General features: G+C 40.7%; 1 protein-coding gene across 4 annotated transcripts; it reads left to right on the top strand.

Moving 5' to 3' along the window:
* Positions 1-595: 595 nt before the first annotated feature.
* Positions 596-17,020, top strand: CBR4 (carbonyl reductase 4). Of its 4 annotated transcripts, none has more exons than XM_067468718.1 (6): positions 602-666; positions 6,703-6,930; positions 9,138-9,258; positions 9,906-10,042; positions 12,236-12,370; positions 15,274-17,020. In XM_067468718.1, exons 2-6 carry the CDS (start codon positions 6,768-6,770, stop codon positions 15,450-15,452), a joined length of 735 nt encoding a protein of 244 aa, XP_067324819.1. In that variant the 5' UTR covers positions 602-666; positions 6,703-6,767; the 3' UTR covers positions 15,453-17,020. The 4 variants fall into 4 exon arrangements, with proteins under 4 accessions (XP_067324821.1, XP_067324819.1, XP_060634710.2 ...); XM_060778727.2 differs by lacking the exon at positions 602-666 and adding an exon at positions 687-914; XM_067468720.1 differs by lacking the exon at positions 6,703-6,930 and having other exon boundaries at positions 596-666.
* The last annotated feature ends 7,326 nt before the right edge of the window (positions 17,021-24,346 follow it).

Raw genomic sequence — 24,346 nt, 5'->3', positions numbered from 1 at the left:
GGAAGCTGGAGCTGACAGAGGGAGCTCATCCACTCTCTCCCCAGATTAGAACCTCCGACCTGTCAGTCTTCAGTCCTGCCGGTACAAGGGTTTAACCCATTGTGCCACTGGGGACATGGTGTCACTGGTGTGGCTTCATGATTCAGGCCCCTTCATTGACACTGAATAAATATAACTAAGATTCAGCTTTAATTGCTATGATAGCAATCTATAGAATTCTGGGATTTGCAGTATTTCTGTATGCTAAACAATGCACAAGCAATGCCATTTGGAAGAGATATTGTGGCATGACAAAGACAGACTAGTGAATCCTTGGGCAAAGCTTATATATACCTTCTCTGTCTCAACAAACTACAAATCCCAGCACGACAAGGGATGCTGTTGTGGCAATTGAGGTAGAGCCATTCGTGCTATAACTGCAGTGTTAAGGTCTCTATTAGAAATGTGGAATCTCCTTCTTTTGAGGCTTTTAAACAGACAAGGAGGTTTTCAATGCTTCCCGCTGCTTTTAAGGGGGCGGGGTTATGTCGGAGGGGGCGTGGCTATGTCGAAGAGGGCGGGGATATGTTGGAGGGGGCGGGACTTGCCGTGCGAGTCTCCTATTGGGCCGAGCCCTTCTGGCCCCGCCCCTTTCCCCCACCGCTTTCGCTCTCTGCGTCTCCGGAGGTAAGTAGAATACACTCGGGCCCAAAATGGCCGCGGCGGGGCTTTGCCCTTCGCACGGCTCTCAGGGCTCGTTCTGCGCATGCGCAAAGCCATAACTGGACGCCATTGCTCACTTGAGCGTCTAGTTCTGACCTCGTAGCCTCGCCACTGGCTGTTTCCTGTTTTCTCCACCCACATTGAGAAAGGAAGGGAATGCTATTGCTGTCTTCTGGATGTATTCTCTCACAAGACAAACATTCTGTCGATTGGTAATTTGCTGTTTAAGGGAGACCTCAGAAAAGCAAGGAATGTGCCAGCCATGTCTGAGAGAAATAGGTCATATTGTATAGGCAGAACCATTGATTACTCTCAAGAGTTGCACTTTCAAGGCCTCTCGTGTCGGTTGTGACCTGTTTGCATTGAGGGAGACTGTCAATGCAATAACTCCAGCCTATCTGTCTGTCTGTCTGTCTGTCTGTCTCTATCTATCTATCTATCTATCTTTGCTGTGGTTAGTATAAGAAAGAGTTAACATCCCTGTGGTGTTTGTTTTGCTGTCTGCCTCTGTTCAGGAGATTTCCCCACATTTTCAATCCTTGTCATAATTGGATTCTGCAAAATGTGCCTTGTGGAAACAAGGATTGGTGCTAAAGCTTCACTGGAGATGCCTTTTCCACATGATCCTTTAGGAAAAGTTTAAAAACTTGGCTTTTCCAGTGTGCTTTTTGAAGAATGAATAACTAGTTGCCATGTCTACGAACCCATGCGATCTCTTCAGAGAGGCCCTTCTCTCGCTCCCGCCCTCTTCGCAGGTGCGATTGGTGGGGACAAGGGAGAGGGCCTTTTCTGTGGTGGCCCCTCAACTTTGGAACTCACTCCCCAAGGATATTAGGCAAGCCCCCACATTGGCAGTCTTTAGGAGGAGCTTGAAAACATGGTTGTTCCAATGTGCCTTCCCTGAATAAAAGAACAACAATTTCCTGTCTTGGCCAGTTCTCTGCAAAATATCCTCTGAAGCACTTTATTCTACTTGTTGGGGGAATCAACCCTACCTCATCCTCTAAAAAACCCTGTTTAGATTCATTTTACTGCTGTTCACACCCAGTTTTTAAATTTTTAATCTATTAGATTTGGCCCTGCTCACAGTGTTGGATCCCCGGTGATGAAGTGGGTTAAAGCACTGAGCTGCTGAGCTTGTTGACTGAAAGGTCGCAGGTTCGATTCTGGGGAGCGGCGTGAGCTTCCGCTGTCAGCCCTAGCTTCTGCCAACGTAGCAGTTCGAAAACATGCAAATGTGAGTAGATGAATAGGTACCGCTCCGGCAGGAAGGTAATGGCGCTCCAAAGGCGCTCCATGCCAGCCACATGACTTTGGAGGTGTCTATGGACAACGCCGGCTCTTTGACTTAGAAATGGAGATGAGCACCACACCCCAGAATCAGACATGACTGGACTTAATGTCAGGGGACTACTTTTACCTTTTTTATTGTGTTTTATTTTTTCTTTTATTGCTGTGTTGATTTACTGATCTACTGTATTGTCGGGCTTGGCCTCATGTGAGCCACCCCGAGTCTCCTTAGGGAGATGGTGACGGGGTATAAATAAAGTTTTATTATTATATTATTACTAGCTTGGGGACCCGGCGCTGCCCGGGTTATTTGAGAAAGGAATTGTGTATCAAGGTTGGTCTTTATCAGTTATGTATATGGCTCGCAGTGGTCTCAGGAAGTTAGTGAAGGTACTTCGAATCCAATCATCTGTGGTCCATCCTCCTCCAAATTGCACCAGAATGGAGAGTGGATCATGGGGGCTCTGTGCACCAAGTTTTCTTCTTGATCATTCATTGGATGAGGGTCACAGTGGTCTCAGAAAGTGAGTTTAGGTACTGCAAGTCCCATCATCCATAGTCTGTTCTCCCCCAAACCTCACCAGAATGTTGAGTTAGCCAAGGGGGCTCTCTGTGCCAAGTTTGGTCTTTCTTGGTATTTGGATAAGTGTCGCTGTGGTTTCAGGAAGTGAGTGAAGGTACTGGAAGTCCCATCATCCATCGTCCATCCTCCTCCAAACAACATCGGGATGTAGAGTGGGTTATGGGGGCTCTGTGTGCCAAGTTTGGTCTTGATCGGACATTAGATGAGGGTTGCAGCATTCTTGGGAAGGCAGTAGAGGTACTTGAAGTCCCATCATCCATGGTCTGTCCTCCTCGAAAGTGCACCAGGATGTAGAGTGGGTCATGGGGACTCTGTGTGCCAAGTTTGGTCTTGATCAGTCATTGGCGAGGGTCTCAGTGGTCTCAGGAAGTGAGTGAAGTGACTGCAAGTCTCATCATCCATTGTCAAATTCTTCCAAACCGCACCAGGATGTAGAGTGGGTCATGCGGGCTCTCTGTGTAAATTGTGGTCCTGATTCATCATTGTTGGCAGTTGTAATGGTCTTAGGAAGGGAGTGCAGTTATTGCAAGTCCCATCGTCCATGGTGCATTCTCCCCCAAACTGCCCCAGGATGTAGAGTGCGCCATGGAGACTCAGTGTGCCAAGTTTGATCTTTATCAGTAATTGGATGAGGGTTGCAGCGGTCTCAAGAACTGAGCAAAGGTACTGCAAGTCCCATAATCCATGGTCCGTCCCCTGCCAAACCACACCAGGACATAAAGTGGGTCATGAGAGGTCTATGTGCCAAGTTTGGTCCTGATCAGTCATTGGATGAGATTAACAGCGGTCTCAGAATGTGAGTGATGGTACTGCAAGTCCCATCATCCATGGTTCATCCTCCTCCAAACTGCAGTAGGATGTCGAGTGGGTCATGGGGACTCTGTGTGCCAAGAGTGGTCTGTATTGGTAATGTTCTGACTCAGCCCCCTCTGGCCTTTTCCTTTCCTCTCTTTGTCATCTCGGAATCTTGGAATTGAGGCTGGCCAATCAGAGACCATATGCAAATTTCTTTCTCATGTCCCCGTTTCTGCCATGAACTCTTTTCTCCACCAGGGGCTCCTATTGAAGCTGGCCAATCAGAGACCATATGCAAATAGCACCACTGCAGTAGCCAATCAAAACGCTGGCACATACTCCTCCCGCCACACTTTTGTCCTCCGCATACAAGTTTTGACTTTTATTATATACATAGATAGATTGGATGATGGTTGCAGTGGTCTCAGGAATTGATCGAAGGTACTGCAAGTCCCATAATCCATGCTCGATCCACAGCCAAACCACACCAGGCTGTAAAGTGGGTCATGAGAGGTCTATGTGCCAAGTTTGGTGTTATTCAGTCATTGTTGAGGGTCGCAGCAGTCTTGGAAAGCGAGTAGAGGTACTTCAAGTCCCATCATCCATGGTCTGCCCTACTCCAAACCGCAGTAGGATGTAGAGTGCGTCATGAGGGCTCTGTGTGCCGAGTTTGGTCTTTATCGGTGTTTGTTGGGGGCCACAGTGATGCGTGGAACCAAACTGTTTGAAAGTACTACAAATCCCATAATCCGTGGCCCACCTCCCCCAATCCTCACCAGGACGTAAAGGGGGTCATGGGGGTTATGTGTGCCAAATTTGGTGCAGATGCGTCACCCGTGTTGGTCACAGTGGCCTGTGAAATTGGCAGCCAAACTTGGCACACATGTTTTGATGTTTTACCATTCTTGTGGGAGGCTTCTCTTATGTCCCCGCTTCTTTCATTAACCTTCTTCACCACCAGGGGTCCTATTGAGGCTGGCCAATCAGAGACCATATGCAAATTTCCTTTCCACTCTCAGCCACTTGAGGACGTTGGAGTTTTCAGGATGGCCAATCAGAGACCATATGCAAATAGCACCACAGTGGCAGCCAATCAGAAAGCTGCCACAAACTCCTACCTACGTCCTCCTTCCTCTGTCCTCCCTCGCACACAAACATTGACTTTTATTATATATATAGATATAGATATAGATGTCAGGCCCGGTCTCAGTGTCAATTGTCTTTCTGATGCACTTTATCTCATCCCTCAATTGAGAATAACCTCATTGTTTATTCCACCCTAGTCTCTCACTAAATTCAACTCTTTATCTAACTACCTTGCCCACAGGTTTTACAATTTTCACTCCTTGCACTTGGCCCATTAAGACTTCGTTTAATTCTTGTATTGTTTTTATACTGTTTTATTATGTTGTTGTTACTATTTTATTGACTCATTATGATATTGTATAAGCATTTTTACTTGATGTTGTCGTGTGTCTTGTATGTATTTTATTTTGCTTTATTGTAATTGCTTGGGCTAGGCCCCATGTTAGCCACTTTGAGTCCGGGAAGATGGAGGCAGGGAATAAATAAAGTTATTATTATTATCACTCTTTCAGGACTGAATTACCCTTCTGAGTGGTCAATTTCTCTCACTTCCTGTTGTCTCACCCCAGTTCTTAACTAGGAATTGGATGTTTGGGACTGCTTGTGGTCCTCTTTAATGGGTGGCTTGTTGCTTTAATCTTCAAGAGGTGAAATAAGAGGGATTTAGGCAGTGTCGGCCCTTTTGCAATTGTTGGCTGGTCACTATCGGAAACCATAGTGTTTTGAATAGACTGGAATGCTGGGTTGCTGTGATTTTTCCGGGCTGTATAGTCATGTTTCAGAAGCATTCTCTCTTGACATTTCACCCACATCTATGGCAGGCATCCTCAGAGGTTGTGGGGCAAATTACATTTATATATCTGTGGAATGTCCAGGGTGGGAGAAAGAACTCTTGTCTGCTCGAGGCAAGTGTGAATATTGCAATTGGCCAGCTTGATTAGCATCGAATAGCTTTGCAGCTTCAGAGCCTGGCTGGTTGCTGCCTGGGGGAATCCTTTGTTGGGAGGTGTTCGCTGGCCCTGATTGTTTCCTGTGTGGAATTTGCCTGTTTTTTGATTGTTGCTCTTTATTTACTGTCTTGATTTTAAGTTTTAAAATACTTTTAAAGAGTTTTTAGAAAACGTTATTGGAGTTTTAGAAGGTCTTTAGCTTTTTCTGGATAATGGAGGAAGGCAGGGAGTTTCAGCCAAAAAAAATCTATTTCTGTTTTATTGACTATTCTAAAGCCTTTGACTGTGTGGTCATAATAATTTGTGGCAAATTCTTGGTGGTGTGGAGATACCAAGTCGCCTTGTCTGTCTTCTGAGGAATTTGTAACGGCCAAGTCGAAAAGACAACGGAACAACAGCTTGGTTCAAGATTGGAAAAGGAGTACGGAAGGGCTGTTTATTCTCACTCTCCCTATTCAACTTGTATACATCATGCGATTGGAATAAGACAGAGCTTCCATATATTACGCAATATGGTATCTGATATATTCTGGTTAAGAGATTGAGTGGTAAATCAGAAATCACTTACTGATATTTGAATCTCACCTTCGCCAGGAATATTCTGGACTGGATCTATACTGTTCTATATACCAGGATCTGATCCCAGATTGTCTTCTTATCCCAGATTATCTGGCAGTGTAGACTCATATAATCCAGGGCCCTTCTACACTACCATATAACCCAGAATATCAAGGCAGAAAATTCCACAATATCTGCTTTGAACCGTATCTGAGTCCATACTGCCATATATTCCATTCACAGATAATGTGGGATTTTATTCAGCTGTGTGGAAGGGCCCCCAGTTCAAACCAGATAATCGGATCAGATCCTGGGATATAAGGCAGTGTAGATCCAGCTTCAGCCTACCTGTTCTCTTGCAGCCTCAGGCCCTTATTAGCAAAACAAAACTATGCAGCATACCAGTCTTTCAGGATCGCAATAAGACAAAATACATAGAGTCAATGACTGCTGCATAAATATCAATTAATATGTAAACTTGCCAAATAGATCTATACTTGTGTTTGTGCATCTCTATGTGGTCCTGTAGAAATATACTCGTATTACATCAGAGAGTTACTGGAGAGAATCTCTACAAATTCTTGAGTCCAGTGTAGATGCATAATGTTTTAGATTGTATTCATGAAGGGAGACCATTGTAATTCAGTTCATCTGTTTGAGCAGAGTATTTTCTTTCCAATAACTTGTTATAATTTAAACTGTAACTTGTAATAATTTTGTACTTCTCCCTCTTCTCAGATCAATACCAAAAAACACATCTGTACGAAATGAATATGTATCTTGCCCATGAGCACTAGCAATTAATGGTTGGTAACACTTTGGAGATGTCAAAAGTTTGTGTCATTTTTGGAGGCTCTCGCGGTATCGGTCAGGCTGTTGCCCAGCTGCTGGCACAGAAAGGATATCGCCTGGCTCTTGCTGCAAGAAATTTGGAATTGGCTCAGTCTACTGCAAATAGTCTGGGAGGTATGTATGCCTTGGTCTTTGTTTTTCACATTAACTTAAATTTTAAACGCATGTAGAAGTATTGTTGGCCCCCTTCACATTTGGGAGTTTGACTTTTGCAAATGATTATTCACATATTTGATTAGAATGCTCTCTCTAAGAGTCTTCCAGTACTAGGCTATGATTAACTTCTGGCAAAAGTTAATCTGGGAGTTGTGTTGGAGGACCAAGACCCCATCTACACTCCATGTAATACAGTTACGTCTACGTTGAACATATAATGCCTTTTCAAACTGCATTATATAGCAATGTAAATGGGGCCTAGAGAATTTTAGAGAGGTGTTTTCACTGGTTAAAAAAACTAGTTTATGAGTTTGACTTTTGTGGATTTGATTCACAGAATTTGATTAAAATGTTTTCTCTGGAAATCTTTAGTTCCTCCAGTACGACTCTGTGCTCAAATTGTGCCAAAAGCTGACTGTAGAATTGTGCTGGAAAATCTAACGATTACTTAGCTCCATGTGTGCTGCTATATAATATAGGTTAAAGCTGCATTATATGGTTAGTGTGTACTCATATTTAACCGCATTGAACTGCATTATATGAGTCTACAACACGTATGGGTAAACCCTTCCACCTTTCCTTCCTTCCTTCTCTTTTTCCTTCCTCCTGAGGGATGGTTAGCTGGGAAAAGAGGAGATAGAGAGGGAACATGAGAACCATGTTTCAGATTTAAAAGGGTGGAAGGAGGAAAACTGACTTTCTGCTTCTCTAGAAACCAGAGCACAAGGGAGCAATGGCTTCAAATGGCAGGGAAAGAGATTCAACTGTAAAGATTAGGAAGAACTTCCTGGGGAGTGGCATGGACTGCTCGTATTGTGATGAAGTCTCCTTCTCTGGAGACTTTTCCGCAGAGGCTATTGGGAGTACTTTGATTATGCTTTCCTGCAAGGCAGTGGGTTGGACTGGATGCCCTTGGAGGTCTCTTCCAGCTCTAGGATTCTAGGATTATATATCAGGAGTAGGCAATATGGATATGCTTTTTCTCTCCTGTCCACCATCTCATCCTGACCAAGGCCAATCCTTTTGGAATACAAACGTTTCCCATCTTTCTTTCATTTTCTGCCTCCAAAAGAGAAGAGGAAGGGGAGGAAAGGGAGATCTCTTTTCTTCAGCTGCCTCTCAGCTTTCTCCCTGCCCCCATCTCAAATGGACCCCCTTCCTTCCCACACACCCCTTTATGTGTAAAGGCTGAGACTCCAAGGGGAGAGGTGTGTGCGTATGGGTGTGTTGCCAAAGAGAGTGAAAGTGAGAGGTGGGCATGACAGAAGGAAAAAGCTCTCTTCCTCTCTGTGTAGCGAGTCCTGCTGGAAGGGAAGGATCTTGGGGAGAACCCCCTCCCTCCCAGCTCCCCCACTCCACTCAGACCTGCCATGCAGCCCCTAAGTGAGAAAGTTCGCCCATGCCTAGTCAACAGTGACCATATAATGCAGTTTCAAACTAAGTGTATAATGCAGTGTGGATGGGGTCCTAGAAAGATGTTATCTTAGGTAAAAAACAAAACGACAACTTTTCAAAAAATGCAGCCTCTTCACTTTCATTCTGTATTCCTAAACCCAGTGAATGTAGATAATTGACTGTATTTTTTTGTGTCAGCAGCGACTTGAGAAACTGCAATTCGCTTCTGGTGTGACAGAATTGGCTGTCTGCAAGGATGTTGCCCAGGGGACGCCCGGATGTTTTTGATGTTTTACCATCCTTGTGGGAGGCTTCTCTCATGTCCCCGCATGGGGAGCTGGAGCTGACAGAGGGAGCCCATCTGTGCTCTCCCCGGATTTGAACCTGCGACCTGTTGGTCTTCAGTCCTGCTGGCACAAGTGTTTAACCCACTTAAACCCTTGTGGGCTCAATTGACTATATTGATTTGTGTTGAAATATGTTTCTATTGCAAAAAGGAACAAAATCACTTGAATCATGCTCCAAACCAGCTGGTTCAATTTAGGATTGGTTAGGGCTCTGTAAGTTTCAACTGGAATTAATGGTTTCACTTTTTCTGACAAAGATTTCTATCTAGCTAATAGCAGAAGTTGTTCCAGTAAATGTAGGAATATCATCTATTTTGTTTATTATGCTTTAAATCTCCATGCTTACAGCTCTCTTTATTGAAAGTTGGTCTTTGAATGTCTTGAAAGGGCATCTGTCTCATTGTGAACTTTATTCCAACACAGCAGGTCATTTAGCATTTAGCTGTGATGTTTCCAAAGAAGAAAACATCCAAAACACATTTAAAGAAACGGAGAAGAGCTTAGGACACATAAGCTATCTGGTTAACGCTGCAGGTATTAACAGGTCAGTTTATATCAATAGTCCATGTTTTTGAAAACATCTAACATGAATAAATATACAAAGTAAAGCAGAAACTTGTACTGTCTATTTGCTTTAGTAGGTCTATAAAATCTGAGGCCTTAAAAAGACCTAAAATTGAAATATCTGTAAATGAGTTGGATCCTTCTTTGGCTTAAGCCACTTGGCTTGGCCTTGCTGTGCCCTGAGAGAATCCTATAATTTGTTTCAGTTTGTCTTAGCTGATCTGAGACTTGAACTGAGTTTTTGGAAGGTCTTTATCTGCCTCTGTTACAAACGATGTGTTAAACAATAGCAAAATCAGTATTGTGTAAGCCTCAAGAGTCTTAAATTTTACTGCATTGACAGTATGCTTATAGTGAGTGAGGCAACCGTGTTTGTCTATGCTTGCATATATAGCTTCGAAATGAAATTATTATGATTTACACAAAATTGATTTTCTAGGCTTAATCGTTAGCCAATTATAATAAATTGTTAATAATCTAATTGCCTTTGATATTTTTCAGTGTATGGCTAGCAACTTTGATTTAGCATAGTATCCAGTGTGTTTCTTAAGTCTAATGAAAACTATATCTCCATAACTTGGCATTCACCTCTCTCTTCCATCCTTCCTGCCATCCTTTTAAAATTAGGGATGGCTTGTTGTTACGAACCAAAGCTGAAGATATGGTGTCCCAACTTCATACCAATCTTTTGGGAACAATGCTGACATGCAAAGCTGCCGTGAAGAATATGATTCAACAGGAGGGAGGTGCTATTGTTAACGTAGGTATGTTTGCCTTTGTTATATTTTGCTAATTCTTCCTAGGAGCAATGTACATTGCATTGAAATTCTCTTGTATAAATGTGAATGGTGAAAAATTATCAAGATGAAGTCCAGTGTCATTTTTGTATACACAGGGTTGAATTAAAGGTGGCCTTTTGGTTCTGCAAGGTTCATAGCACTGAGCCTTTATTTCATAGCACTGAACAAAGAAATCCTGACATGAAAATGCTTGAGGGAAAGATGAAAAATTCAACTAGAAACTACTTATTACCTCCTTGGATTTTTTTTGAAAGTGCCAGCAGGAAGCACTTGAAAAACAATTGCTGCTTGTACCCACAGTTTGTTGGATCCAAAGGAGTATATCAGGTAGATTTATTTGGAGTTACTTAAATATCATCTAGACAAATAAGGAAATTGTCTATAAATGGAACAAATCAGTTGAGTTTCTTTTTTAGATCTGAAATCATTTCCTCAATCATTTTGTCAACAATGATGCTCTTTCTCTAGAATTAATGACATCGACTGAGAGCGTTTATCACAATAGCTGGGTAATAGATCATAGGAAAGCCACTCAGCACCGAAAATGCTTCTTATTTGTAATCTCTTAAAGCAAAATATGTTTTCAGTGAAACTTGCTAAAAAAATATGCAGGAAGGCAAATTAAAGATAAGTAACATTTTACATGATTACTGCCCTGTTTGAAAAAAAGGATAGACTGTATTTAAGGACTGCTTAAACTTTTTAATATACAGGAGATGGGCAAGTATATAATTTAGGAAGAAAATGGAAAATAGTAGACACCTATGGGGATTGAGAAATGCTGGATAAATGGAGTTGCTTGAAAGTTACTATTAGAAATAGGCCTAATCAATACAATGCCAATACTATAAACTCTGTATTGACATGATATTAATATTGAAATACAGTAATCAAAAGCAAGATTAAAAAATAAAGACAAACTTAACATAGCACTGTTTTACTGTTTTTCTGTATTGTAAAAACAACTCTTTTATTTAGGGTGTTATTTCTACATTTTGTGCTTGTTGCTTGATAGTTCAGGGTGATTGGGTTCTGGTTGACTGATAATCTACTGCAGTATACTTCTTTTAACTACTTTGTTGTTTGGGTCTGTACGGACACTGACTTCAAAACTTGACACATTGTTTATAAAGTTTGTGCATAGATTAAAACCTTTGTCCATATAATTACTTTGGTGCTGTAAATACTTTTTTTTATTCCAATGCAAGTGACTATTTACTTGCATTATTTGGTGTTTTCTGAATTAAAACCATGCGGGTATTCATGATTATATGCTATCCACTTACATTTACTCAAAAGTGCATGACTGTAACCTATAATCCATTTTGCAAAATTTAGACTTCCTTCATGCACATTAGTCATATATTTTATGTCCTTGAATTTAAGATGCACGTTTTCCCCCATATAAACATCTCTGAAAATGGGATGAATCTTAGACTCACCAATGCTTTTTTACATATACTGGTATATATACCCAGTGTTCCCCAGGTGTTAGAGGAGGGGCCATTGCCTACCTGCTTTCATTCCTCCTTTCTCTTTCCTTTCTCATACCTTTTCTCGTTTCCTTTCCTCCCCTCCTTCCTTTATTTTTCTTTCTTCTTCTCCCTCCCTCCCTTCCTCTTTTCTTTATTTTTCTTTTCCCCTTTATTTATTTATTTTCTTTCTCCCTCCCGTTTCTCCCTCCCTCTGCTTTCTCCCTTTTCCAGTTCTGTTAGGGCCTTCTTCACAATTTCTCCATGGCAACAGGGCTCTCTTTGTTGCCCTTCCCTCCCTCTCAAACATGTGATCTTTCTCTCCCATTAACATCACAGAGGGACACTTCGCCTAGCAACTGTCAATCCTTCACTTAGAAATAGCCCATTCGGTGACATCACAGAGGGCCACTTAACTTAGCAACACCCTTTATGGTACAAATAGACAAACATACATATATGCTATGACTTTTATTATATGTATACAGAGATAAATAAAGCTTTTTCTGTACTGAAATTAGTGTGCATCTTACAATTGATGGCATTTTAGAATCGAAGGCATATGGTATATGCTATTTTAACATCTTTTGGTTAAAAACATCAGCATTTAAAAAGTAAATACAGTTATCTGAGTAAATTTTCTGTAATTTGATTTGGCTTCTCTTCTCTTTGCTTTTTTTTAAAGGAAGCATTGTTGGGCTGAAGGGCAACTCAGGTCAGAGTGTATATAGTGCCAGCAAAGCGGGATTAGTTGGATTTTCACGCTCTCTTGCCAAAGAAGTAGCAAGAAAGAACATTCGAGTTAACATGGTTGCCCCAGGTTAGTTTTTAGTTAGTACTTATTCCACAGAATGTCACTGGGGAGTTAATGCATTAATAATATTGTAATGACAAAATGTGTGTACTCCCAGCTTTTATATACTGAATGTATGACAATATGGGGATTTCTTCATGCTCTCAGATCTTAGTCGTTGTCCTGTAATTGTTTCAGTTCCTTCATGTACAAAGAGAAAAGCTCTATTTTTTTTACAGTTATAAAGAAAACACACTCTCAAGTTTCCCCAGTAACAATTCACCTAGATGTTGAAGTCTCCCTTCATTTTGATGACAAAAATTATAACATCTTTCTGCTGTTCCTCCACCATCTAGTCTTGAACAGTCTATGACTATTGATTGGATTTTTGTTCTCTTTCTCCTCCTTGCATTTTCAGTATGTCTGCTCTCATTTGCTAGGCCTGTTGAGGCTAGATAGATAAGCAAGATGAAATGTTTTAGGTAAAAGAAAAGTGGAGTTCTTCCACCTACTGACTTCCATGATCAGTTTCATTCTTCATCGTAGTCCTTAAAGTGCCTGTGGCGACAGCACTGTCAAACAAAAATGGAAAAAAAATTGAAAGCCAACTTCAAAATGGTCATACAATTTCTGATAGAGTGGACTTGTTTAATTAATGGGATTTTATGTGATTCAGTCTACTCAGATTGGGATTAATTTATAAAGTTTTGGACTCTTTCAACTGTAGCTCCAAGAAGAGCCAAGTGGTGATGTTATAATCTTACCGATGTAGGGGACATTTGTAGTATCCAGATGGTTTAACTATTTTTTAAAATGAAAACCATAGCAATGAGAATCATTATTCTTTTTCTGGTGTTCACTGTTTAATTGATATTTTAAAACACTGAACCAAAGAATAAGAGAAATCCTAACCGACCCAACATCTGATATCCCAAATATATTTTTCCTTAAAAGTAACAGTAGAATTCAACAACTGGTTTGAGCTCCTTTTAGAATTAATATATACACTGTATACCTTGTAATACATAATTTTGGCAATATAGTTTCCCTGAAATCATTCTGTTGCAGATCAGTGATGTTTTCAGAATGATGAAGTAACTGAAGAAGACAGGCTTGGGAACCTGTAGTAAAGATATCCACCTGTGGCTCTTACTGCATGGCTGTCGGGCGTGGCCCCTATGGCGATGGGGGCGCTGGTTTCAGTTGTATCTTATTATCATTATGTTAGGTTTCTGGATGTGAGGCATTAAATTTTGCAATAATAATGTTGTAAACTGCTTTGAGTCCCCCGCTGGGAGAGAAAAGCGGTATACAAGTGAAGCAAGTAAATGTATTATATTTTGTGTGCATGACATAATTGTGTTGGTCCATGATGGCTGAACCATTATGGTTCAGCCATATTGGTTCAGCCATCATGGACCAACACAATTATGTCATGCACACAAAATATAATACATTGTGCATCCCCATCTGACTACCCTTCAGATAAGGGGGTCTAGATCAGCAATTATTGCAGTTAGGGACCTCTAATTTTGAGAAACTTAGTTTAACACCTGGCTTGCGCTACAGCTGAAATTTGAACAACATTGGAGACATGATGGTGGGAAGGTTTAGACCACTTGGCATGGAATGACCCAATGTTATTTTGGTAATATGTGCCTAGTTTTTCCTAAATGAACAAGATTCTGTAGATACTGTGTGAATGGGCTCCTTTGAGGGACATAGACATATTATCTATGAGGAGAATGTACATAAAATAGTGATCTATTTTATAATTGTTATGTATGCATTCTGCTTTTATGGATAAAACCCGTCCAGAAGGAATAGGCTCCAAGCAGCTTGCTTTGGCAAGCGTTGTACTTCATGTTTTTCTAAAGCAGAAATGTGTAATCATTTCATGACTGAACTGATGAAATAATAGTGGCTTATCAAAAAACAAACAACTATAATCATTTTATGTATATACAGGTCACACAGAGAGTAATGCGAGTTCTTGGATAAACTCTGCTGTTTATTTTGAAATATTGAATTGTAACTTTTTTCCAACTAGCTACTCCAGGATTTTTTTGTTTGAGCATTAATACTTTTTGACATCTCATCAGGCCTCTAGCAGCATAGAGAATGGCACTAACAAAAAATCCTGGATATGAGAATTTAGCCTCAGCCTCCTTACCCAAGGCATAAATGCATTAGTCATGTAGTGTCTCTGTTCCTTTTTTCAGTTTACATGTCTCTTGTTTTTACTGTGGTAAACCCTCAATCCTGTAATGGACTTACTTCTTAGCAGGCATGGGAAAAGTTGTGCAGAAAGGCTATAATTGTAGGAGATATTTTCTACTTAATTTTGTAGTCCAGGTCTCTTTTTGTGAAAAAAATGCTTCAGTTAATGGATATGGATAAATTAACATTCTTAATGACAAAACAAACAAGGATACCTATTAACCCAGTGGACTGGCAGCTATTTAAAGACTATATGAATACAGAGTCAAATAAGAGAATTAATAAAACCTAACACGAGACAGTAGGAAAAAAACCTGATTGTGATCGAGAACAAAGAAAAGGGGAAATGCAGTGCAACAAAGAGACTAAAGAAGACGATTGGAATACAAGATACTCCCCCCTCCCTATTTTTACATATTTTTTATCATTTTATTTCTTTCCCTTGTCCTCCCCCCCCCCCTTTTACCTGCCCCATCCTTCTGTATCCAGATCCTGGTTTACCCCAATACTACTGTCTTCCCCCATTATATTTCCTATCTTTTATTTAAATATTTTAACCTTTTTCCCACTAAAAAAACCTTTAATAAATATTATTTTTTTTAAAAAATTACTTTGAAGTGACCACAGCTGAAAGTTAAGACATAGGTGGTCTCCATTTATATCAGAATTTAACTGGTCTATGATTCATAAACCTCTCTTCACTCTTTTAGGCTTTATTCATACAGATATGACGGCACATTTAAAAGAAGAAGAACTGAAGAAAGCTATTCCTCTCGGGAGATTTGGGGAGCCCCATGAAGTTGCCAAAGCAGTTGTATTTCTTCTGGAGTCTCCATATGTAACAGGTCATGTTCTTGTTGTAGACGGAGGTTTGCAACTTTTGATTTAAAAGCCATTATAACCATAATCTTGAATTACGGAGGGGAAAGCAATTGAAAGTAAACTGGGATGATACCTCTTTTGCCTTGATCTCAAATCAAACTGCAGTTTATGGATACATTTGTAGACAACTTTAAAATTATGTGCTTACATTACAGTGTGGATTTTGCTAAATTGATTCTGATATAACAGCTAATAAAAATGCAAGTTCAGGGTTCCATTTATGTTCTGAGTTATGTTTAAATGTTCTAGAGAATTAATACAAACAATATCTAACATTAAAATTGGTGGAGGTTGCCACAAATTGGAAATGGCTTGAGGGCATATAGCAACTGTGTGATTCCTGTGGGGTTGATAAGTAGCTTTTGGGTATTATGGACCTTCCTTTCTATTTTCACTGAGGAAGATCCATATCAATGTCTCTTTGACAGCCATGGAACTTTTGTCAAGGTAATTTAGGGTAGTAACTGGAGTAGCCAAGGACTGTAGAATATTTTCCCACCTCAATAACCCATAACTGCAAACAGACCTGGTGTTGTCACAGGTGTTGTCCCCTTCAGTTTGAGACAATGGAGGATGTGGTAGAAGGGAAAATTGCTTCACTTTCAGATCTAACTTAGAAAGTCTTCATAGCCTTGTTGCAGCACAGCTAGGGGTGTTATGTCTATTTTTTTAAAAAACAATGACTGGAATTCAGTACAGTATTTGTAACTTAAGAATTATGGATCCGTAAATGATTTGTGTTCATGAAGGCTGTGTACAGTTGGCCCTTGACATTTGTGAGTGTAACTTTTGCAGCTTTTATTCACCAATTGAATTAATATGTTTTCTCTAGGGATCTCTAGGTATTTCAGTGTGACTTAATGATCAACCTTTACCAAAAGTTGATCATAGTGTTGTACTGGAGAACCTAGAGATTCCTAGAGAGAACATACTTCCAGGCTTTGATAGATCCTGCGGTGCAATTCTATAGTTAAAAGTTGACTATAGAATCATTCTGGAAGATCTAGAGATTCATAGAGAGGAGTTCTGTCAGGTTAAAAAAAGTTTTTAGAATTTATGATTTTTCCGTTTTCATGGGGATCCTGAACCTATAACTGGTGCAGAAGTGGATGGCGTATCGTGTTGATGATTGCGGCACTCTTGCTATGATCATAAAAACCCCTCCAATACTACCTTAATGGCCATCAGCTGCTGCAAGTAATGGTGCAGCACACTGCCATCTCCATACTGCTACTGCCAGCAATCCTGGGGAGAGAAAAAATTGTAACAGAGTTTCTGCTTCTGATCATTGCACAGGAAATAACTGACAGAAGAGGGATGGAAATGGCAGTCCGCCATTCTTCTGTCCAGGTCGACAGAAGAACAGACCTCCATCACATGCAGTGACTTATGGCTAGGAATAGGGTTGTGGTGGTGATGGTGGTGGGGTTGGGCCAGGAGATGCTATTTAGGTAGCAAAACTAGCATCTCAGGCAGTGTCTTGTGTCATCTTACAAACAAATGATTGTGACATTAGCTTTCACGAAGAAGATCTTTGTTCACCAAGTGTGATGCAATAAATCTGTCAATTTTAAAGTGCTTCAAGACTCTTTTTTATCCTTGCTGAAAAGACTAACATGACTACCCCTTGGAAAGATTGTTTATTTATAGTTCACTCTGTGAGTAAACTGTGACCTTTTTCATTGTTTGTGTGGTGGGTGTTCCATGCAGAGAGGCAAAGTAAAGTGATGATAAAGTGCTTAGGAATCTTGACAAGTCAATAACCCACTATGGAGGAGTTGAGCACATGGCGTGAGTATTTATTTTGGTTCTCCTGTTAAGTGGTTTCTAACAAAAGATAGACTGAACCTCATAATTTTGAGTTTCTTCAATCAACATATATTTCTGATAGGTTTTTTTCATTTCAGGTTCTCAGAAGAATGATAAATTGTTATTTCTGAGTGACATTTCCTTATTTTCTCTAATTGTAGTAGAAATAGCCCTTTTTGCAAACACTTTGGAATGGCATCTCAATATGACTTCTGTAATAGATAGAGTGTTCGTGCTGTTGCAAAACATCGGACCTCTGGAGATTATTTTATATATATATAAATACAATTGTAACAGTGTGCAAAAACCTTTTGTTAGAATTAAGCATTTTTTGCTGAAAGACAAGTACCACTTCTCTGAAATGAAAAAGAAAAATAGGTTGTATCCAGATTTATGTGTAAGTGGGCTGGCAAAAGCAAATGTATGCACTCAGTTCCCTCTCTGGCTGCCCCTCATGAACCTTCCCCCAAGCCCTTACTATGGAATGGAGTAGACTGTGGGTTTCGAAGAAATGAAAATTTGTGATGATGGAACAGAAGCTTTTGTTAGCAAAGCCCTTCTGTACATGGAAGGCAGGTGCTAGATCCCACCTAATATCTATCTAATCCTAGATGTCTTGTGTCCCCTATTGTAGGCAGTGCCTTATTGGCACCACCTCGCCAAGAACACTATTTAATAGTGTGATAGTCACCATAATATGGAAATATCTTAAAGGCACAGAACAACATGATCACTCTTTTTATTGCAAGTAAAGGCTAGCCTTTTATGTTAGCGGTTGAATATTTCTTTGGCATTGTGTATGGTAGAGATGGCATGGGCAGGAGGACATCGGTCCCAAGCTCCCTGTCCCAAGCTCCCTGGCCCTCAAATGCCTGGCTTTCAAGGAAAGGTGTATGTGGGATGGTGGTGGCAGATTGGATAATTGCCTGTGCCATGGGGCAAGTGATTGTCCAAGCCACCCCTCACATACTGCCTGAACTCTTGAACCTTTAAGAAGTTAGACATACAACTTACAGGTGGAGTGGATCTAGCAGGGTCTGCCTCCCATTGCATTGCAGCCATCATTTTCTTCTTGCTATTTTGTTCGTGTTATTGCTGCTGCTTTTGCTTCCAGCGTTAACATAGCTGCTGGCCAAATACGTCAGGTCCAATACAGCATCTGAGAGCAGTCATTCATCATTTCACAATAGCAACGTAAATGTACATGAAGGTGAAACCTATTTTTGTTTGCAAGATGAGGAATCCTATTAGGTTTAGTGGTGGAAAATGATTGGTCTCAAAATTTAAGCCTGCAATTGACAAAAATAATTATAGAGGGACAAAAATGCAAATTGTAGTCAGAATACTTGCAAAGCTAGTTTTAATATATAATAGGTGGTAACGGCCGTATCCAGAAAAAAATTTCGGGAGGGGTTGAAAGTTTCGCGGGGGGGGGGTGGTGGTTGTAAATTTCGCGGGGGGTGTGTGTGCTGGGTTGAAAGCTGCCTCCTAGCTCACGCTGAAGAAAAGAGCACAGCAGGGGGCAGAGCAGCTTTCAGTAGCCTGCAGCTCCACCCGTCAACCACCTCCACCAAGTCTGGCCTCCTTAATGAGAGTATTCACCCCTCCCCAACTTGGTTGCTTCACTACATCGGCTATTGCTGCAAGTAATGACAGTGTGAATAAATTGTCAATATTTGCTTGAGATAGTGCTTGCAGTTCTGGAGGGACTCTTAATTTTTTGCATCTCATAGACTTAGCATGGGGATTTGGTTAACCAGTTAAAATTCATGAGTAAACCAGGTTTTTTTAAAAATCTGAAACATTTCGGGGGGGGGGGGAGGTTGAACCCCTAAAACCACCCCCTCGCTACAGGCCTGGGTGGTAACAAATGTAACAAGTGCAACTGTTTCTTATGTGCACATATATCTCTTTTTGTATGGAGCATAACAGACAATTAATGCCATGCTGAAGTTCTCCCATGGGCCAGTGTTAAACCTATAGAGAGGCCATAGCTGCTTCAGCTTATGGTAGAGAGTAGATGGTTGGGAAAGGCAATACAAATGATGGAGATGAGACTGCTCACGGCTCTGAATAGAAAGAAAAGGAGAGTGCACTTCATCTGTGAGCACACTCTCATGTCTTCTTTCCCTCTATGTTCAGAGCATCCTCAAATTTGTCTCTTTGTCCCCTTTCCATGCCAAACGGAATCCCTTTCAGGGGCTTGGCAACTCTTGTAGTGAAAGGAGGACATGGAATGCATAGGTGGAGTGTGATGCAAGTTCTCAGCTCCACAAAGTTAAAGGGACTTCTCTAAGGCCACAAAGGGGTTGTGAAATGGCAGGAATGGGCCTCAAAGGGCAAGAGAGCTCTCAATTCTATTAATAATTGAGTGGAGAATTGTCAAAAAAGTTCTATGAGCGCAAAAATATTTTCCAGTTTTCACATTTTTGCAAACATAGGTTAATATCCTGAAGTGTTAACTATTATGATGGAGCTCCATTGTCATATTTACTTATGGTTATTTTATCTCTAAAAATGTACCTTAAGCCCTGACAGCACGTTGACTGAAGTGTTTCTGTAGGTTGGAGTGAATGCAGAGTTTCCCAGAAATAGGGCACATTGAGACAAGGCAGCTGGAGAAACCCCTCAGCATCTGCCACAATTGCTTGTTTCAAGGGACTCTGCTACCAGAAGAGTTCTGTAGACCCAGTGTCCAGCTATCCAGTGCCTCAGAAGCACCTCAGTTGGATTTCTGGCATGTGTCAGTAGTAAATTTTGGGGAACTTACTTCTTGCCTACGCAATAAGTGAGGATTAGTTATTAAACCAAATTATAAATGTGAGGTTTTGTGTTGCTTCCAAATTTTGTGCTATTTGCTTTCAATTAAATGTGATTAGAATTTTCAAAGCCAATTAATGCTCTTATTAGCAGTTTGGTCAGAACTGGCACAAGTAGTGAGAAGCAATTTTATGTTGTAAAATTCTATGTTTTGCAGAATCCATATACAGCCTTTTATGTGTTTAATTGTCAAACAAACTAATGACTTGCAAATATTTTTCTTTTCTTTGTACATGGACTAGTTTTTATGAAATTTTCATGATTGCACTGGAATTAGTAGGTTTAAATTAATTTTAATATCATGTTGCCTTATGGGCAGGGATACAGAGCTTATGGGAAGGTTCCAATCCAAGTCAGGCAAATCAACTCATTACTTTCAGTGCAAGAGATTCAAGTATGAAATCACCCCGTCCTAAATGTTTAGCTATAAGTAAACATGCCCCTTAGAGATCCAATATAATTACATTTAAAGGAATTAAAGAGTTGTGGCACATTGAAGAGAAGACCTACGTTTTATTTGACATAAAGTTTTGTGAACTCCAGCCCACTTTATCAAATGCAGGACTCCACAAGAGCCTATGCCACATAAAACATTATGGGCTGGAATTTTATATCAGCTATTTAATTACATCTGCATAATGATATCATGTTTCTTGTCCCTCTAGCCCACCTGAAGAGCTAGAAACTGGTTTGAGAAAGGAGGTCAGTCCAGTTTTTAACTAGGGTGCAAGAAGGATAAAATTCTCCTCTTCTGTCCCACCCAATAAGTGAGGATGAGTGATGAGTTCTGTTTCTGTTTCTCATAGGCTTCGTGTCTGACAGAGTGAGAGAGAGGGTGGAAACATCCTTGCAGTCATGTTACCTTCTTGTATTGCTCAGTGACTGACTCTTAAGATAGACAGGGTGGCATGTACACAGTGTCCTTATTGAATACAGAATGGCTATGGTTCTATAACTTCAATACTGAATACCGGTTTGAGGCTAGAAATCAGGGTCAGATGTGTAACAATATTCATGATGGTTGCTGTGGTGGATTTCTATATTTGTGGAATGTCCAGGGTGGGAGAAAGACCTCCCAAGAAGAATGTCCAAGGTGGGAGAGTTCTTTCTCAGATATAGAAACCTTGCTTGCCTGGTTTCCAGCAGACCTCACAACCTCTGAGGATGCCTGCCATAGATGTGGGTGAAATGTCAAGAGAGAATACTTCTAGAACATGATCATGAAGCCTGGAAAACCCAGTGATTCCGGCCTTTATTTGTGTGTGTCAGGATTGACTTGAGAAACTGCCATGAAAGCCTTCGAAAACATATTCATGATCTTTACTTGGTTGCCATGATTGTAAATACTTCCCCCCTCCACCCCAATTTCTTACCTTAGCTGGAAACTTGTGTTCAGTTTTGGAACCCAAATCCAAAAAAAGATGGTGACACAACAATAAACAGAATATTCTGGCATAAATAAGCAGTTTCAAATGTAGTTGGACATGTTTGCTGGAATTTTGTTATCGCAAGTGAATGTAATATTTCTTAAATCACGTAGGGTTTCTGTTAACAAACTTTAAGAGTATTTGGGTTTTGTTGAGTTTAGAAATCAGCTTTCCCACACTGAGTTTTACATTTCACATGTTATTCAGCTATGCCAAACTGGCTCGTCCCTTGATTTTTTGACAGCTGAAAATAAATGTCTGAATGATTTTGTAAGTGTTTGTTTAGCTTCCACAAGAAATGTGTTTCCAGGAAAATGAGGTGGTTATTTATTGAAGCTACATTTTGCAAGCTAGAAGTGTTTTAGTACCCATAAATGTCTCCTACACCTTGTGCTGATTGCAGAACCTTGGTAGCAATTAAATTCAATTTACAAGGGAATCTTGGAACTTTCTTTAGTGCTAGGTTAGTGCTATATAGCAAAGTTATGAATTTAAAAATACAGGCAACTTCTCAATTTCAATACCCCACCCTCTTAACTCCAGAAAATTCCCCCGTCCTTCTAGTCCGAACCGGTTTGTGTTATCAGGCTCCCTCCTGCTCAGGGCCTCCTGATGTTTCAATTTCTTGACCTTGGCTATGGGACTCATGCCATGGAGATGTTCTGATGTCTTGAACACCCAAGATACGGATCCTCAACGCATCCTTTGGACATTTACTAGATTGTCACTATCAGATAAATTTATGGAATTCAACAAACATTTTAAAGATTGTTTACAATAAGTTAAGAGAGTTATAGCTGTGGGAGACTTTCCTTGTTGGCAGAGATTGCTTTGAAAAGTAATTATAGTTTCTGATTTATTTTTCGTATTTTCTACTACTTTGACATCCCACATTTTCCTCTGTTCTTACCACACTGTTTTTTCAGCATTTGTTAAACCATTGTGTTTTTGTTTTTAAAGTTGTTTTTAAACAACCTATAAAACAACCAAGCATGGGTGTTGTTTTATATTTGAGGCTTGAGTCACCTCTACCATGATCACTGATGTATTGAGTGAAATCCGAATAGCTATTTAACACGTGACAAGCAAACCATTTTCATAAATTGCTGGTTAGTTCTTATGATGAGGCATTTACTAAACTAACCACAAGGACAAATCATTTCAAGAGGCAAACATTTAATTGCTTCTGAAGTTACTTTGTTGTAAACAGGCATCATAAATGTATTTATGAGTGGGTGGCCAAGATCTGAAGGAAGCACATATGACAGTCGAAATTTATGCACTTCACCTATATAGACCAAGTGGGATGAAAATCATTTTTTTTGCAGGTATGAATCAGTGTATCAATGATCAGATGCTAGTTTTTAACTTCAGCATTGTTATTTCCAAAAGAGCTTGTTGTACTGTACATAGAAGTGCAGAATAAATGTGGAAACATTAGATATTCTGAATGTAAGAGCCATTCAGTGTGCCAGGGCTGGAATCCTTTATAGTAATAATAATAATAATGGGGAGTCGGGGCGGCTTACACAATACAATAAATGAAGTCAAAAACACAAACAATAGCATGATAAATTACATAAAACATAAAATACAGCAAACAATATAAAATTAAAATAAAATAATTCATAACACAGTCACAGTGAGCAGGCCACATGTACAGAATAAAATACTAAAGCTAAGAACATGGGGTGAGATAGGGATGGAGCAGATTATTTGTGAGGGAGAAACTCTTCAGGAGTGGGGTTGAGAAGAGTCTTCATACAGAGAGGAAGAGGTGTACCTTAAGGACGAATGTTATGGGGTAGCAACAATATAAAATTGTATGGTTAATCACCAAAAGTGCAACGGAAGAGCAAGGTTTTGAGATTCTTCTTAAAACTTTCTAAAGTGGGCCTAATCTCACAGGGCAATGTATTCCAAAGTCGGGGGGGGGGGGGGGGCACTGAGGAGAAAGCTCTCTCCCTTGTTCCCACAAGGCAGGCCTGAGATAATGGCAGGGGCAAAAGGAGAATCTCCCCATAAGATTGGAGGAATTGGGCAGGTTCATGGACGGAGATACAGTCATGAAGGTAGGTGGGTCCCAAACCATTTAGGGCTTTGTAGGTGATGACTTGCACCTTGAATTGGGACCGGATGATGAACAGCAGTCAATGGAGTTCCTTAAACAGAGGGGTTGACCGCTCCCTGTAATTCGCTCCAGTTACTAATCTGGTTGTCGCACGTTGGACCAATTGGAGTTTCTGGGCTGTCTTCAAGGGAGGCCCCATGTAGAGCACATTGAAGTAGTCCAATATAGAGGTAACTAAGGCATGGACCACTGTGGTCAAGTCCAACTTCATGAGGTGTGGTCGCAGTTAGTGCACAAGTTTTAACTGTGCGAAGGCCTTCCCGCCCACGCCAACACTTGCGCATCAAGCGTCAGCGCTGAGTCCAGGAGGACCCCCAAACTGCGAACCTGTGACTGTGTACAACACCATCCAGCACAGGTTGTCACCCAATACCCCGGTCATGCGAGCAACTGACCTGGAGGACCACTGTCTTCAGCTTGTTTGTCCTCATCCAGATCGTCACAGCAGCTAGACACTAGTCCAGTATCTGAGGGGCTCCCTTGGATTCAGGTGGAAAAGAGTAGTGGAGTTGAGTGTCCTCTGCGTAGAGGTGGCACCATAGTCCAAAACTCTGGATGACCTCTCCCAGCAGTTTCAAGTAGATATTGAATAGAATGGGGGACAAAATAGATCCTTGCGAGACCCCACAGGTCAACGGCCAGGGGTCCGAATAGGTGTCCCCCAACTTCACTGACTGGGAATGACCCTCCAGGAAGGACCAGAGCCACAGTAAA

Source organism: Anolis sagrei, chromosome 5, assembly GCF_037176765.1.
Source record: "Anolis sagrei isolate rAnoSag1 chromosome 5, rAnoSag1.mat, whole genome shotgun sequence".
NCBI classification, from domain to species: Eukaryota; Metazoa; Chordata; class Lepidosauria; order Squamata; family Dactyloidae; genus Anolis; species Anolis sagrei.
Note: the sequence above shows the minus strand (reverse complement) of the source record. Positions and strands in the feature narration are given on the sequence as shown.